At 42.5% G+C, this 17407-nt stretch overlaps 1 protein-coding gene across 3 annotated transcripts in view; it reads right to left on the bottom strand.

Moving 5' to 3' along the window:
* Window positions 1–217: 217 nt before the first annotated feature.
* LPAR1 (lysophosphatidic acid receptor 1) overlaps window positions 218–17407 on the bottom strand; it is a 77302-nt gene continuing 60112 nt past the window's right edge. For all 3 annotated transcript variants that reach the window (XM_074932683.1, XM_074932682.1, XM_074932684.1), the window contains one exon: window positions 218–4056. In XM_074932683.1, the coding sequence (XP_074788784.1) occupies window positions 3755–4056 (302 nt within the window). In that variant the 3' untranslated portion in view covers window positions 218–3754. The remainder of the gene's footprint in view (window positions 4057–17407) is intronic.

The raw sequence follows: 17407 nt of genomic DNA, 5'->3' as shown, positions 1-17407 counted from the left end.
CTTGCTCAAGCAGTGCCACAGCTGTGACTAGTTGGGAAAGGTAGAGTTAAAAAAAACAGTGGTGGATCTTGAGGCAATTATTTAAGAAAATCCCCTTACTGGTGCACTACAGACAGACAGGTGTGTTTTGTTTTAGGAATCACTGAAAAAGCTCTAGATTGGTCTGCCCTTTCTCCTTTGTCAGCTATCTGCCCAGCATCCAGGTTAGCAGCCAGCCTGAAGCTACCAAGGCATCTCGGAGAACATGGAGCAAAAAAGGGGTTGACAAGAAATGCAATGTGTGTCAAACACAGAACGTATTTTCAACTTTTCATGTAAGTGCTGTGATTGACAGGTCTGCGGACCAATGGGTCTCCTAGCCTTTCTAAATGTCATAGCAACAGGGAGTTAAAATTCTACTTAATAATCCTTTATTCAAAGGAGATCTTTCCAACGAGTTTTCAGACTTGTGCTGTCACTGAAAAAACAAAGTAGGAAAAACATTTTCTTTGACCTGCAAATGATTTAATCAACCATATTCCTTTTAATACACAACTCCCCACTACTACAATTGCTGAAACAAACACCACTACATTTGAACTTCAAGAGGATTTACTTGGACCAGAGGCAGCCAGCAACAGAAGAATTTTAATGACTGTGGGAGGATCGTTGGTATTTTAAGAAGTCTTCTAAAACCTTTTGAAGGATTTGAGATAAGTAAAAATAAGTGGAGCAATTTTTTTTCCCTAAGTACTTTGCACCATGTTTTCACATAGCAGAAGTGAGTTCTACAACTGCACAATGAAGCTGGACAGAGAAACAAAAGTTAAAAAAAAAATCTGAGACAAAACCAAGCGGCATGGGAACCACTCTGAAGAAGAGAGCAAATGAATCCTTCTATTCCAAGCTCTGGTTTTTATTCTCTTTGCTCACAGCAGATTTAATTTCATTAGCTTGCAATGTAACACTCCATCCACAGATCAGATTTCTCAAGGATATAGGGAGATCATATCAACAAAACAAAGCACTAATTAAATTTTTAAACAGCATCCACATGCTTAGTGATTTTGTCTAGTGGAACCACCAAGCCAATGTCTGAATCCTGCTGCCGTTGATCTAAAGCATTGCACTTCACCTATTAGAAGAAAAAGGCACCTGCTGCCAGAAGTGCTCCTGGATTAATCCACCCCACAACTGAAATTTAACTGCTATTAGAGTTCAAAAGGTCCAGCTTCTTGAATTGTTGAGTGCCTCCTTGGAGAAGGGCTGAAAGATGTACCTGGATAGCAACTACCACCTGTTGCAACTACAATGAGAAAAGCAAAGCCTCCTTGGGCAGTCGCCTTCACAAGGGGCCTCTGGGCTCACCCGCGTCATGAATGATTGCACCCCTGGTTTAAAATTATTCACTTATGGCTTCTCCAAAACAACCACACTTTCAGCACTGTAAACCAGGATGACTGATTTGCTGCTATTTCTTAACACCATCCTCCCACTCTATCCAGGAGAGATTCAATAAAGAGCATGGAAACAGCAGTAAAAAGGACATTTGAAAAGGGCAACCCCCCCCCTCCATGATGTCCTTCTTTTGTGGGAAAGTTGACAATGGGAAAAAGTGCCCTCCCTGGATCCAGGGAAGAAAGCAACTCAGCACTCTTGAGAAAAATAAATTGTTTTTCAGTCAGATGTCCTCTGTCTTTGGAGGCACTGACCCTGTTTCTTCTGCTTACCTGCATACTTCAAACATCATGCAGGCACTAAGAAAAATTTATGAGTGGCTTAGCAAGCAGATGCTTTTAAATGAAAAAGTTCACACAGCCTGTTTTTCTCCCTCTCAGTACAGTTATGTAGATAAAAAAGAAATCATCATTTACTTGCTCTCAAAGATGGTCAGAAAAAAGAACTGTTTTGTCCAAAGCAAGTGCAACATTCAATACCTTGGTCAACTGGCAAATAATCTTGTGTCTATCCCCCCTGCCCACTCCATCTTCCACTGTGTCCACAGAAATTTGGCTTGACATTACAGGTGAATTTCAGTTTATGGAAAGCAAACTCTCACTTTATTCAGAGGTGACAGGTTTTTCTCACTTGCTGGTCTTCCCTCCCTCAGCAAGGAACTGCCTTTTCAAAGCAATTTTATGCTTGGAAGCATAAAATCCAAGCCTCTCTTCCATGCAAGAGATGCTAAAACCTCTGCTCTTTGCTGGGCTGACCCTTTCCCCTCCATTTCTTACCTGCCCAAATGGGAGAATATTGTGCCTGTGTTACATTCCAGTATGGTATATTGAAGGATACAGCTCTGATTATTATTATTTTTTTTGTTATAGAGGCAAATTACAATGAGGACAATGGCCCCAGGAATTTACTGTTGATATATTTTACACTGTTAGGAGAACACACAGTTTCCCAGAGAAAGGTCCCAAGTTTTTTATCAGCAAGATCCCATTTTTGCTCACATTTACCTCTGTCCAGGAGTTTTGATTAATGTCACTGAGATTCACAAGAGTGGCATTTATCATCAAAACAGCCATATATGAAAAAAATCCATCTGTTAGCTTAGCTATTCATAACAATGTGCACGTGTGGCTATTATATGTACCATGGTCCAGTCATTTGCAATAGACAACTACCTATGTTGTCTTGACTTTACAAAATAAATTTTACCTTGGTTCTTAGTAGCCCACTGCTTTTGAAATGACTGATACATCATTTAAAAGACACCCCACAAATATTTCTTAGTCCAAAAATGCAGAAGGTGTTTTGTTTTCCATGACAAGAAAGGTTCCATAAAAATATATACATTTTTTCACACTAAAAATCCCTTTGCTTTTTGCCATGAACAAGAAAAGCATTCCAACACAATACTTATTTTTTAAAATCTACCAATCTGACTTTAGCCCTTTAAGAGCCTTAGGGATGTGTCCTACTTTAAGAACTTGTCCATGAAAAGCTTGGGACCCCTCACATGTTACACTTTTCATACCGCACTTCAAAGAAGAACTTTAAATACCTTGTGACTAGAGTACTGTTTATTTCATAATCTAAACAAACACTGGAATACAGTCTATGCTTTTCTACTTTCCTGCAGACTTTACAACGAGCTTCTTTTTTTTTTTTTCATAATTAAAACAATCTGCATACACACAGAACATGCATGCTCTCTAACACCAGTAATGAAGGTAAGAAGAGTCAGTTTCCATCATCTTCTTGTTGCTTGTATTAGAAAAAAATACTTTTGTTTTTACTGTAGTTATGGCAGTGTGGCTAAGGATACGAAGACTAGAGCACAATTTTACTCCCTGCACAGAAAATGTTCATCACAAGCATGCTGATGGTGATAAATATTACATGTCTATTAAATGATAGGCATACTTTTATCCCCTTTACTCCCTTTTTAAAAAGACTAAGTGGCTACATGTAAATGCAGTGAAGCAGGTATAAGCTTAATTAATCAGAGTTGATTCAGACTGGCACCAAGATGCAGCGAAGTCCGACAAAGTCTCAGCGAGGCTCTCCATGGGCTATCGATGACCTCTGCCACAAAGCATCTGCCTCCTACTTTCTGAAAGTAGAAATCAAAGGCCTTGCAGCATGGCCAGTCTTCTGGATGGAGTGGACTGCGCCAGTGTGTTGGGCTCCCTGGAAAAGAAGCACTTGTAGTCCATTAGTGTTTGAGAAAACCTTGTGAGTGGGTTACCTTCCCCAGGGCTGTGCGCCCACCCCGCTCTGTGACATAGCCTGCTGCTCTTCATCGGCCTCGCAGCTGGTTGCGGTTTTACACCACTGAGTGGTCGTTGCTGTGGACGCCAGCCAAGATGGTGTGGTTGAGCGAGGATGCTGACCGGTCTGAGCCTTCAGTGGGGCCATTGGCGCTCTCGCTGCGCTGGCAGCAGAGGATCTGCTTGAAGGTTGCGCTCATCTCCTTGTCCCGGTAGGAGTAGATGATGGGGTTCATGGCGGAGTTGAACTCTGCCAGGAGCAGGAAGAATTTTTCATAGGCCAGGACATTGCACTGGGGACAGCAAACATCGAGGAGCAGCAAGACTAATCCTGGGGTCCAGCAGATTATGAAAGCACCTAGGAAGAGAAAGAGAGGACAAAACACAACAAAACTCATAAATACACTAATGCACCATTACTCATCAAAATACTGTGAGAACCATACAACTGGAAATGGCAACGGTTAATTTTCTCTCTCAAGAATATCTTTCCCACACTATTTCTTCACTGACCTGATGAGAGGGATGCCTTTCAAAGATCTGTAAATGGTTATGGGCAGCACATCAAAAGAGCAAGTCATTCCCCCCCACACTCACCATCTGAAACTCTGCTTGGCAAATACATTTGCATTTAAACTTGATAATGAGGAACATTTTTTTCCCTTCAGCTAGAGACCTCTGACTAATCAATCTCTTGATCGGGAGAAACAATGCTGCAATTTACTTCTCAAACTAATAACAACAAAGGAAACCTTTCTGTAAGTGCTGTGACTGAAGCATCAGTAATAGAAAAAGAGTGGTGCAGGCAGCAGTTCTCAAGAAAAAGAAAGCCTGGGTCTTGTTAATCCATTTCAGCCCCATTATGTAATGGAAAGTCCTAAACACACACCCTTCTTGCACTGAAATGCCGTCCTTCAACAGATCTACTTCTTTTCTTAGGGCTCCATTCAATAGAAATTCAGAGGCTCCTCGGGCTTCAATAGTGTAAATGCCAAAGAGCCTTACCCTGATTAAAATGCTTCCCCCTCCTTTCTCTGCTTTACAAAGCTCTGAGGGGAACAAAGCCCAGAACAAAATTCAGAGTTCAGTGCAGAAATGGAATCAAATGCCTTGCACTTTATTGGGAGTACTGCGTTAAATGAAGATGCTAGCTCCTTGAAAGGTTAAAGAGGTTTTAAATACAAGCACCGCTGGAGAAGCCCTTACACACCAATCATGTCACAACGAAGATGGTGCTCCTGAGATTTTCCAGGCTGAAATGCTTGACTGAGGTGGAAACCAAGGTCTTATCATCAGCGGGCAGGCTTAGTGCAGGCAGCAGCAATAAGGGCTTCCCAGTACTATCCGGTGAGTGCTGTTCTCCTGTCACTGTGGTATTTATTTGCTAACATACTGCCCCTGTTTTTTCTGCAGAGATGCTTTCTGCAGGTCTAGCAGCTGACTACAGCCAGTTTCCACGGCATGCAGACATTTTGCTGCGCCTGCCAAGAAAGTGACTGCTATTTCCAGCTTGGGCAGTGGTGGCTGTAAACCATGCAGACACCTTTCTGTTTGGATACCAAACCCACCTAGATCAAACAGAAGAACATTTTCCAAAGGGTTTTGCAAACATGCAGGGTGTGCCAGGCCACAGACACTGGTTGCCAACCAGGCAACCACACACAGGCTTCCTACGTACCAAAAAGCATCCCTAAACTGAGCTTGCTTGCAATGTATGGTGCCACTCAATGCCTATCACTTCGCCGACCAACAAAGCTCACAACGGTACAGAAGCTGGGGGGCAAACTGCCAGCTGTCAGTGCAAAGCAGCTATGTCTTTCGCCAAATGACTTTGTTAGGGGCTGGCAGCAATTTTACAGTATAGGAATGAAACTCTCCCACGCTGAGGTGGCATCAAACACATGAATCCACTTCATAGCTTTTGTCTGCTGCTCTTTTGGATTCCAGCGGTCCTAGAAAGGAGTACTTGAAACCCATGCAAAGGACTAAAGTCTTTTATCCCTTCCTTGTACCTTGTTCCCAGAAGAGTAGAAAACTGCATCTATTTGCAGGATTGTCAGCATTAATACAGAGACTGCACTCTGCATGGAGAAGCTCTGCTGAGCTGGTTTCTGCAGAAACCAAGATAATCTCTCAAATTCAACCACTCACTGCTGAAACTTTGCGTATTGTGTTCAACCTCCTAGCTAGTGAGGCAGTGGTAGACTTTGTTCCAGCTTGAGCATGTATTTTCTTCATTACAGGCTGCCTTGGGAGAACAACATCAGAGACGGGAACACTGCAAGTCATGGGATCTACAGTCAAGGACAAAAGATGATGACAGCATCCTCATCAGGCCTGTAGCAGAAAAGTCCAATATTGGAACAATGAAGCTGACAGGAAAGTTCTCCTGGAGTTGTTCAAAGTTGCAATTGAAAGCTTCCAATTTTCCAACAATTTTTTGTGTGGGTTTTTTTTTTTTTTTCAATTCTGTTGTTGAGAAACGAAATATGCCAAACAGAACATTCTGCTGCTATAATTTTTGTGTATGTTAAAAGCAGCAATAACAAGAAGCAGTATGGTGGGGGAGGTAGGCAATTTGCCTCGGAGAAAGCCCCAAAATCTTTGACAAAAGTCCACATGCAGCTCACTGCACTGAACAGTGGTCTTAGATGGAATTTCTGTGCCCCTCTCTGCTCCCCAGTATTCCAGATAGGTCCAATAACCTATACACTGAGGCTTGACATGGTTGCACTCAAGAAAAAGTGGACTGTAGTTGAGCAAACAACTAAATGCACTGTGCAGTTCATGCCACACTGAAAAAGGATAAAAACAAACGGTCGTCTTCCCACCCAGCTCTGGAAGAGAATGGAAGTCATTAGTCTGCAATGTCACCCTGCTGCTTATGCCAGGCCTGGAGCTAGGTCAGTGATGCACTGGCAGCCAGAGTGTCGGAAGGAGATGAAATCCATGTTGCCCAGCTCCAGACCCGTTCGGGTAATGCAGGCTTTCTGCTGCCCTGTCCTGCAGCCGCAGAGCAGGCCGACCTTCCAACCTGGTTCCTCTGCAGGCAGCAGTGGTGGCAGAGGAGCATGCAGCATCCAGGACCGCACCTTTGCACAAACGAGGCTAGCTTCAAGCTTCTGAACAGACAGCTCATTTGTTACTGGGAAGTAAATGTTGTTGAAGCCAGCCCCATTCAGTCTAGGGTTTTGTTTTACTTTAGCCCCTGGGATTTTCCTAGTAAAACTTCCCACCATGCTAATAGCTCCTGCAGCTAATTAAGTGAAGTGCTTGCAAATGGTGACACAAACAATGTCTCCGGTTTTCTCACTTGTTATTTAACTGTCAGTGCCCTGGAAAATACTGAAAAACATTGCTCATAGTAAGGCATGTTTGAGTTAGGTACAATGCAAGGAACATAAAAATGTCAGGCTCCTATTACTTTAGATTTAGGAATATAATCTATTAAACACTGAATTCTTTCCCTGGAAGAAAAAAAAAAAAGCTTGAAGTTTATTTTTTCTACTTCTTAATTGGAATATTTGTCAAAGTAAAGTGATAGTAAGCTAAAAGTGAGGTTAAATTCTTCCCTTTCCAGAAAGCTGTTGTGCATTGATTTCACCAAGAATGAAGACCTAAAAATATCACATCTAATAATACAATGTGAACCAAAAGCTTCCTACTGCAATACACTAAAAAGCCTTAAGCATACACCAAAATCTTGATATATTTTTCTCCTCAGAAACACAACTGAGAGCAGCTCAAAGCACAGTGTAATTTCCAGGTGCATCTTAATATTTTACAAACCCAGTCAAACTCACATTATAATGACATATAAAGCAGATCTATTGCATTCAGTGAATCAAATATGCTCATCTTTGTGGTTACGTCATTGTCATGCCATGACACAGCAAGTCAGCATGCATGAATAAAATTGCAGATTGTTATGTCTTTGGGTAGCTGAAGAGCACTGTTGTCTGGACAGATAGCACCTTGGTGTGACACCTCCAACCCTGGAAGTTCCTTAGAGGCGCTGGCACTGCATGAAGCTGACCAAGCTGTTCAATTACAGCTGGAGGAACGCCCCTATGGTGCATGGCCAAGGTCTGTCCTGCAGGTCTGTCAAAAGAGGTCTGGATGAGGAGGAAATGCCCATCAGGTTGAGGGGTGAATGGCTAGCCGTGAGACAGGAAAGCTCAAGGGAACTGGAGAAATGGCACCGCATCTTTTAAAAAGATTCAAGGAGACAAGAGGGGAAGGGTCCTTATAAACTGAGAAGCATGTTTTACAGCAGGAAATCTGAGTTACAACAAAGCATGACACTAATCTCATTTGTTGTTGCTATGTGACACCTCTCACCCAGGGCTGAACCTCCAACTTCTTCTGCATAGTCTGTCTTGCTCTGCTGTGGCAGAAGTCCACTGGGGGTTTTCCAATGACTGTTATATGACTACATTACATCTGTCTTGAACCCTTGTCTCATGCACCAGTGCAGACTGTATTTTCATGGTAGTTGGATGCTTGAAAACTGCTGGATAAGCATGGCATGGCCTCAAAGCAAGATCTGATTGCAAGAGAGTAAAAATGGTTGTGGGCAGTAGGCATGTCAACCATGATAAATCACACAAAAATGAGTGACCAAAAAAACAAAAGAGAAAACAACTCCAAAAAGCCACCAGCAGAAAAGAAACAAGCTACATGAGAATAAACACCAATGAACTAGTCATTCATAACGAGAATACTACACTGGATGGCTATTCATGAAACTTCTTAGGTTAGCAGGTGAAGCATTTCCTAAGAAGCACTTTTATTTTTTTCCTTTTGCCTTGGACAGTGTAAGTCTACATTTATTCCATGAATATTTATTTTCCTCTAACTCACAACAGCAAAATAAAAGAACTTCTGCTCCTGCCAAGTCACACACTGCAGTCCCTTGGAGGCTTCAGTGGGATGTGGGTCTTGTCAATGCACACCTATTCTGAAACACCCCTGTTCTCCTGCTTAACCATATTGTATCCCTTTCATATGCCGCCTTCCACCCATCTTTAGTTTCCACCCTAACTTTTCTGATCTCTGGCATGGATGGGCTCACACCCACCCTGCAAATTCCTCATACAGAGAAGTCCATATGGAAGGGAAAAATATAGAAAGGGCCTCTTTTAGGGAGTGTGAGGAGAGAATGGGGAAAAAAGATCTCACTTGTGCTTGCAGTTTTGTTAAGATTACAGAAACAGGATAAGGCACTACCCTGTCAAAGACAGAAAAGACCCACTCCAGATGAACTTCTGGGACATTTATGTTCTGCCGCTGTTGCCCACCTCCCCTTGTCCATCCACTGGCCTCTCCAAGTCCCCTCCTGTTCTCAGAGTGGCACTTGTGATGGGCAGCTACACCATGTCTTCCACTGGGACAATGGTGACCAAGAGGAAAGGACGTTGAGCATCACTGACATTTACCAACAGAGAGAAGGGTCTTGCTGCAATTTCTGCAGGCTGAAAGCAATGCTAAAGGGAGATGATTTGTTTTATTTAACAAAACCATAGCCAAAAAGGGACACAGAAATGCCTGGCATTTTCCATGTCACGATACAATCCCACTCTCAGTAGGGAAATCCACTTGCTATGCTAGCTGAGGAGCAAGCTCTTCAGCTGCAACACAACTGCACTTCTTTATGCCCTAGCCATCTGTAAGCTCTATCAATAACACTCCTTATCACACTGAGTATTATCTTGTGCATAGCATGAATAGAGATAAGTACTGCATGAAATAGTGCTTATTTATAGCTATGTATTGTTTTCCCCAAACAAAAATATTAGAGAATGAAATCTAAATGAATGCTGAATTCACATATATGCAAAAGATCCATGAAGATCATTTATTATGCTGTAAACATACAGAGTGTAGGAGTAATTCTTCTAATTCTAGTCTGACATAATTTTCCCCAATTTTGCCACAACATTACTACACTATAGCTTATAGTTCTTGGTGGATGAAAACAAAGTTGTTGCTTTTTTTTTGTAGTTTCTGCTGAAAATAGTCAACACTGGGGTATGGTTTGCTTCCGCGCGTGAAATGTTTCCATGAAAATATAAAATGTGACTATGACATATGGACCAGATTAACAGATGTAAAAAATCCTATGCTGAATTTGGCAAATTCTGCAGAATTTCAGATATGAAAGGCTTGCCTCTCCATCCACAGACTTCAAAAGGCTTGGGGAGGGTGACAGTGAGAGACAGTGCTTGAAAAATATCCCAGGCCGGGGAGAGCAGCATGCAGCGTGCCAGTAAGAATGGTCTTGTTGAAAAGGGTGATATCAAAACCCCTTCATTTATTTAAGGTGTCTTTATTTAAGGAAGCTGTATGAATGCTGAATGAGAGATTCATAGCATACTCCTGCAGTTTTTGATTGAGTGCAAAATTCTGCTTTCTCTGACATGTGTCTGGGAGATGGTGACATAATGGCCCCTTCGGGTTTCAAGCCAAACATTTCTCTGGTGGGACTGTGTGTGAAAGGGAGGGGGGATATCTCCAGCAGTGTAAAATAGGAAATGAGAAACAAAGCAAAGCTAAATAAGATCTACATTCATATTCATGCAACAGTATCTTGCACGTACTTCTCAGGAACTGATTTGGAACAAGAGGACCCAAGCAAGTAAGAGAAAATACCCAACTAGGGGGCATATGGAAGGAACTGGGTGGTATGAGCTATCAGCTTGTCTTTTACAACGCTATGAAGAGTCATCCCTGGGGTTCTCCATTCTAGTCTCCCATGAACTGAACAGCTGCGAACATGCAGGTTATAGATAAAATCCTGACCCCAGCTTTTCCAAGTCTCTGAACTCCATGTTAAAAGCTGACAGGTTTGCCAGATTTTTCAGTCTGCTGCACTCACAGTTTGCAAAGGCATTTAAAATATAAACTGTTTCTGCTAGTACTGCATCCATTCCCCAATTTCCTACCACAGCTATATGCACACACACACTCCAACCTCTTCATGAATTCTGTTCTGGGATTTTGAGCTGCTGAATTTGGTTAGACTTTGCACAAAACAATGGCTGGAGAGTGCAGGAACACAGAAATCATGTCTTGCTCCAAAACATATTTCCCCTTCCCAGCAGGAATACAGTGTGTTTCTGCTTAAAGCATCTGCCTTCACCTTTGAACTCCTGTGCACAGAATTTATGGCTATCTTTGTCAACAAATCACCTCATCTCTCAGGAACCTAGGTGCTTCCCTCTTAAACTATTTATACCGTTTAAAATATGCTAATGACTTAATATGAAACTTCCTTGGGGCTCTGCCTGTGCTCTAGCTGGGCTGGGAGGACCAGCAAACCTTACCCACAAAGAGTGAAGTTTCCGTGTATGTTAGCATCACCTCGTTCTGGGCCCTAGCATTTAGTATTTTACCTGTGTCTGTTCATCCCTTTAATCCTCATCAATTTCTTTCTTTTCAGAAAAAATAAAGTAAAAACCTCTTCCTAAATGGACATACAATCTTGACCACAGCTGATACTCCTGCTGGCATACAGACTCCTTTACTATGGGCTGGCCTCTGCTCTCCCTGTTGTCTTCCAATGCTCACATCCCCATATTGCTCCTGACAATTTAAATATTCATTGTTACAAATTTCTTGGTGAAGTCTTTAGGTCAAAGCCCTCCTTTTAGACCAGACACATTTCTGCATCTATACCTGCTGGATGTAGGGCCAACAGAAGATACACTTGACCCACTGTGGTGTTTCACAAGGTGCTGACAACAACCATTAACCAACAACACCACTGGCACTACTAGCTGCACCACCACTGTCTCTGAGCATGGAGATGCTCAGACAGAAAACACCTGTGGCTGGTGGGGCTGCATCTACAGCCATTATGCCCTTCTGTCTGTTGCAGTGGCCAGCACCTTTGGTTTTCTCCTCCTGCTGCAGTTTGCAAACCCAGATCAGAGGTAATAAATTGGAGGTTTCCCTCAGTAAGACTCATAAATGGCAACTGCGGGAGTCCTCATGAGCTTGTTCTCCTCTGCATTTTGCAATCACTGCCCCTGAGTGCTTGCTACTCGGAGCTTGAAGCAGGGTACACTAACACTTGGCCTCCTGGCTTTCCTTCTGGAGGTCCTATCTGCTGGGTGCCTTACCACCTGGACCCTGGGTAGTCTTTCCACAGAGCCTTGCACCAGCTGCAGATGTTTCAGAAACCACATGGGTCTCCAAGACCTTACGTATCTCTGTAGTATTTGAAGTTTTTGAAGTTTGAGACAGTAACAGACAGAAAAGTCTGGGGATGATCGATAACAGAAAAAACAAAGGGAAGAGAAAATGAGATGTGGGCAGGAGCAACTTGTCAGAACTGACCCGTTTATTTCATGGGTACTCGTTAAACTCAGGTTAACATTTGCTTGGTGTCATTCTCTGCCTGCTGCTTGCAGTCCTGCAAAATGAGTTTGCTGGTCTCCAGTCAGACGATTCAGCTGCCCCCAAGTATTCCTTGGCTGACATCTCTGAAGGAGAAATCAAGTGCTAATCCAACGGTAGAGACCAGGACTGTTTTTCAACTGACACTTGCAAAACAAAGGTGTTCTAATACCTCCTTGTTTCAAATGTATGCTTATCAAGGTCTTAAAGAACACCCTGCAAAAATGGCATGTGCAAACCATTTTCTAAGAAGAAAAGCAAAAGCCTTAACCCATGACAATTTATCTATGTCCACTTAAATCCCTGAAATCAAAAGGCTGTTAAGGAAAGATGGAATTTGCCACTGATCTAGTGACTGCAGGAGAGAAATGGTCCTCCCCCCACTGCCTCCCACAAAACAAGAAAGTAAGCCTTTTATCTATAAAAAGCATTTTAGACAAAAACAGGAAGTCATTAAATGCCTATGGTCAGGATTCCAACTGGTTTCTAAATTCATAAAGATATGTGAAGCTAATCTCTGAATAAAAGCCTGGCTGTTGCCAAAGCAATCTGAGTATTTATCTCTGTGCAAAGACAAACAGTAGTCCTCGTGGAGTTTCACTGTTGCCAAAAACCTGACACACAGAGGAAATTTTGGTATCTTTTTCAACTTTCAGGCATTCTAGACAACCCTTTATGCTCTATTATGGACACAAATACTCCTACAGTCCCAAATCAGTGGTGGTAGCTTGGCTGGAAAAGAAGCACAAAAACCCAGCTGGTAAGAGGCTCCTGAAGCTCGTGGTACTGGTCTCCCTGGGTCACCGTGACATAGAACAAAGGAAAACGGGCAACAGATGTCTGGGGAAAATTAGAAGCAATAAACTGCCTTTCAGTCCATACCTGGCAACCCACTAGCATCCTCCAGTCCAAACTCACCCAGGATCCAATTTAGGGGCACTGATTGCTTGTGGTCATGACTTGGAGTACTGAGTGGGGGACAGACCTGTCCCTGATTGGCAAGAGGACCCTGTACCAGGGGTCCGGGTGAAGCTTTCAGGTCCTGGATGTGAGGCAGCTGGAAGTGCCCAGGTCTGGTGGCAACTTGAACGTGCCTACGCAAATGTGAAGGCTCGCCACAGGAGGTCATCTGAGGCGGGATCGGGACAGCTGGCACCCTTCAGGCAGGGCTTACAAACCGGACTCTGTTCTGCTTGCCTCTGCAAGGTATATTTAGCATGCTTGGGACTTGGGTGTTTCACCACTTGTCTAGCACCTACAGTTTTCAATCACAGAAAAATCATTCACGGCCATGTTGAAAAAAACCTGGTTTACCCACTTTTCCTTTGGAAGTCCATATACCCCCTGCAGTACTCTGGTACTTTCCCAGGGATGGTCACAATGCTACACTCAAACAATACAGTTTGTTTAGCAGATTTCAAACAACTTTGGTACAAGAGATTGTTTAATTGTATTTTCTTTTGTTGTTAAGGACATTAAGTGTTACTGGTATTATGTTTGGATAAGCTCCAGTTGCAACACACGTTTCCAAATGAAGCATGGGTGGATGCAATTTAATGTGTAAAGGACTGCTTTGATTCTTACATAAGATGAAACTAATAATATTAGAAGAAAAATATTAGTCTCTCTCTGCTTCCTTAATAGGAATAAAATTTGTTTCTTCCATGTTAGTACCAGACTGTGAATAGGAGAAAGTGTTACAAAAAGGTAGAGACACTTAAAATGACTGTATTATATACCAGTTCTACCTCAACTGCAAGAAAACTGTGTATGCTTTTGTTTTTATACAGCCATACTGCAATTAATCCGATTATAGTTGTTTAAGATGTGGTAGACACCCCTTGAGGGAACTGCATTAAGACCACTTACAAAAAAACTGTTTTAAGAAGCAGCATCTACTGTGACAGCTGTGATCCTCTGGGAAAATGAAGAGCACAAGCTCCAGAGTTAAGTGGACAACAGGGGAAAAGCCCTCTTGATTAAGGGGTTGTCACTCCAGAATAAATCTTCCTGGAAAATGAGTCTGTCTTTTGGATATGATAGGATAGCCTCCTTCCCCAAAACACCTTTACTCCTCATCTGAATGTTAACAAATGAAAATACTGCCTTAAAGCAGAAGCAGCCTTGGACAGAGGGTACATGAACAATGGCGCTATAGTAAGTCACCTGTGCACCTCACCACCCAAGAAGTGTCAAGGCTGTATGGATGTTGCTTGGGCTATCAGACTATCAGCAAAGTGTCTATAAATGGCAGTGACAAAACAGGGGGACAGCAGACAGACATAGCATTGCACTTCACAAGAGAAACACTGAGTGAAAAACCACCCACATTTTGCTTGTAGTAGTATATACTGACAGAAGGGTAAATTTCAGATTTTAGCACTTAGCATTTAAACCTACCTAGATGTAACTTAGGCAGAAAATACAGCTTTTGGTCTGTATTTCTATACAGGAGACATGGTTTAAAGGGATGCAGCTACCTCTTGGTACTCACAGATGCCTCTGAATTCCCTTGGAACATCTAATTTTCCCTGTCTGCACAAGATGCCATCATACTGTAACTTCTGTCCTAGGTGTCAGGGAGAATGAAAGATTAGTATTTTATCAACTTCTATGAAGCTAGTCTCTGGATTCATTAAAAATACTTTCATGCAGAAAGAAGCACTGCAACATTGTACAGTATGTAATTTTTTCCCTGTCAAAAGGGTGTTTACTATCCTGCAGCATATAATTTTACTGTGGTAATGACAGTATTTCCCATACTTAAAATGGGAAATACAGTGAACAAGTCTGGAAATGTTTCATTGCTCATGGTAAATACCTGGATTCCAGTGGCAGTTTCTCTGTGATTTCCTTTGCATTTACCATTACAGAATCTATATAGATTTAAGGTCTTCAGGCAAACACAGAAGACAGTACTGATAAAATTTAGCCTTTATTTCAACTCATAGCTTCAAGAATCACATTGCCAAACCATGCATTATACTGGGGAAAAAAAGGTGCATCTTCAGCTAGGCCTTTCTCTCCCCAGTACACAGCTGTGGAACACCCTTGGGAATGCAGCTACTGGGGGAGGGATGCTTTGCACAATTCTGTTTTATGTCATTAGGTCAGGACAAGCAGAAAAAAAAGCAAGGGAAAAATTCAGAATGCATTAGACACCGTCAACACAACAAACCAGGGAAACCCACTCTCATCCACTTAAAGGGTTAGCCATTAAAACCACTTCCGGGTTAGAGAAGTGATGTGTCCTCTCACTATCACTGAGTTTTCCCACATTTCATGCATTTATTGGAGATGTGAGTTTGATTTGGCATACTGAACTCATCATGGTGTTTCAGCTGGTTTTCAGGAGCAGTGCTCTACATTTGGCAGTCTGCTCTCTTGTTCTAAATTTAACCCCTGATAAGCAAAGTACGGCACCTAAAAGTGTTGTCTTTCAGTTACTGTGTTAGCACCACATCCTGCATCACTGTGGCTTAAAGATTTCTGTATAAGTAGCCTCTGAAATGACAAAAAAGCACACTATCACAGTATTTTTAAGGTTGCTCAATCTGCATGTTTCTGAGGATGTGACTCCTTTGACCACTGGCACACAGTTTGCTTGTGTCTCCATAAAAGACTGTAGATTTTGGCTATGATAAAAAGGAACAACAATAATGAAGAAAAAAAAAAAAAGCACGAAGTCTTCTCTTTCAGTTCACTTACTCCCACCTACTCATGAAAGAGCAATTGTATTGCAGCAGAATACTGAAATACTTTCAATGCCAAAACTGGGCTGATTCCCAGCCACCTTCATCTCTTTCAGGGGTCTTCATGAGGAGTGCCAGACAAAGGTCATTTAAATCCAGCCTCTATCTATGAAGCAAGGAAGGAAGAGGTGTTAACATCGCTGCTTTCTCTGTAGCATGCCTTGATCACAGCTCGGCTTTGTCCTGAGTCTTCTGCTGCTGGGCATGAAAAAGCTGTCTCTGTTCCTACTGAACTCTTGGCCTTTCTAATGAGACTGCCAAAGACGACAGAAATTATTTTCTACTGTCACCTGTCTCCGGACTAAGGGCAAAGCCAGCTCACCTCTCACAGTGACACAGAGAAGGCACACTACTGCTGGGGCAGAGCTTGTGGCTGTGCTCAGCAAGCTCCCGGCTGGGGAGTGCACTGCTTCTGCAGGGCGAGAACTTGGAAATTCTTCATTTTTTAGCACTGTCTGCTTGCCAGGGACTTCAGTTCTCAAGGGATAAAGGATTTAAATGCCATCCAGTGTAAACTCTTTGGCAGCTGAAAATGAAACAGTCTAGAAGATTTCAAAATACAGAAGACATTTTAAACAATTCTCTGAGATATGGACTGAGCTGATCTGGTAATAATTCACATCACCTTACTTTATTTTTTAAAATAACTACTAATAACCATTCAATCAGATGTGGCAGATCAGCTCTGTACAGCACAGGCCACACCAATGTCTGAAGATACCTGTGAAAGCATTTGCTTCACACTTGGAAAGCCTGATACTACATGCAGAGAATGACAAAGCAGGGACATCCAAAAGGCAAGCCTAATTTGTTCTGCATGCTCTGAATGGCCCTTAGATCCATCTAATCCCCTCCGATTGCTCCCTCACTCTATGCTCACCAGCCACATCTGTACAGCATGCTGCTTTGATCTCTCCATGGGAACAGGTTCTAGATGCAGGATTGAGGTATCTGCTACAAGAAAGGGGACAGTTTATAAACAGGGAGCCAGATGTCAAAGAAACTGCAACTTGACTGACTTCCAGAAGCAGTTGTAGAAACGGTCTCATTGAAAGCAGGCCTCTAAAAGAAAAATGAAAGGCTCCTCCATACTCTCTCTGTGGAAAACCACAAGAAGTTTCTGCATGATTAACAGTCCTTAAAAGAAGGTCTTAGTACGTCAAGGACATCTACTATGTTGCATCCCTCTGCTTTAAACAATACAGGGTTACAATCATGGGTACAGGTTGCAAAATAGAAAACGTAACTAGCCTAACACCAGCTGTTGTTCCCTGATGAAACAGGAACTGAAAGACCAAGACTGCTACCAAATCATAAAGGCAATTTCCAGCTGGATTACCTTCAGCAGCTGCACAGGTCTGCAGCTCACCTATGGGGCTGAGGAAGCAGCAAATTGACAGATTAGCAGAAGGGGTGAAACAGGGCCGTGATGATTAAACAACACACCTCCTCAAATTCCTGCTGCCAGCTTCTGAATTGCTTGGTATTAAAAAATCTACAGCACCAAGCATACAGGTTGTGCCTATCAGCATTGCTCAATGGTACCAGCACATGTCC

This window comes from Athene noctua, chromosome Z (genome assembly GCF_965140245.1).
Source record: "Athene noctua chromosome Z, bAthNoc1.hap1.1, whole genome shotgun sequence".
NCBI classification, from domain to species: Eukaryota; Metazoa; Chordata; class Aves; order Strigiformes; family Strigidae; genus Athene; species Athene noctua.
This window is presented reverse-complemented; position numbering and strand designations above follow the sequence as displayed.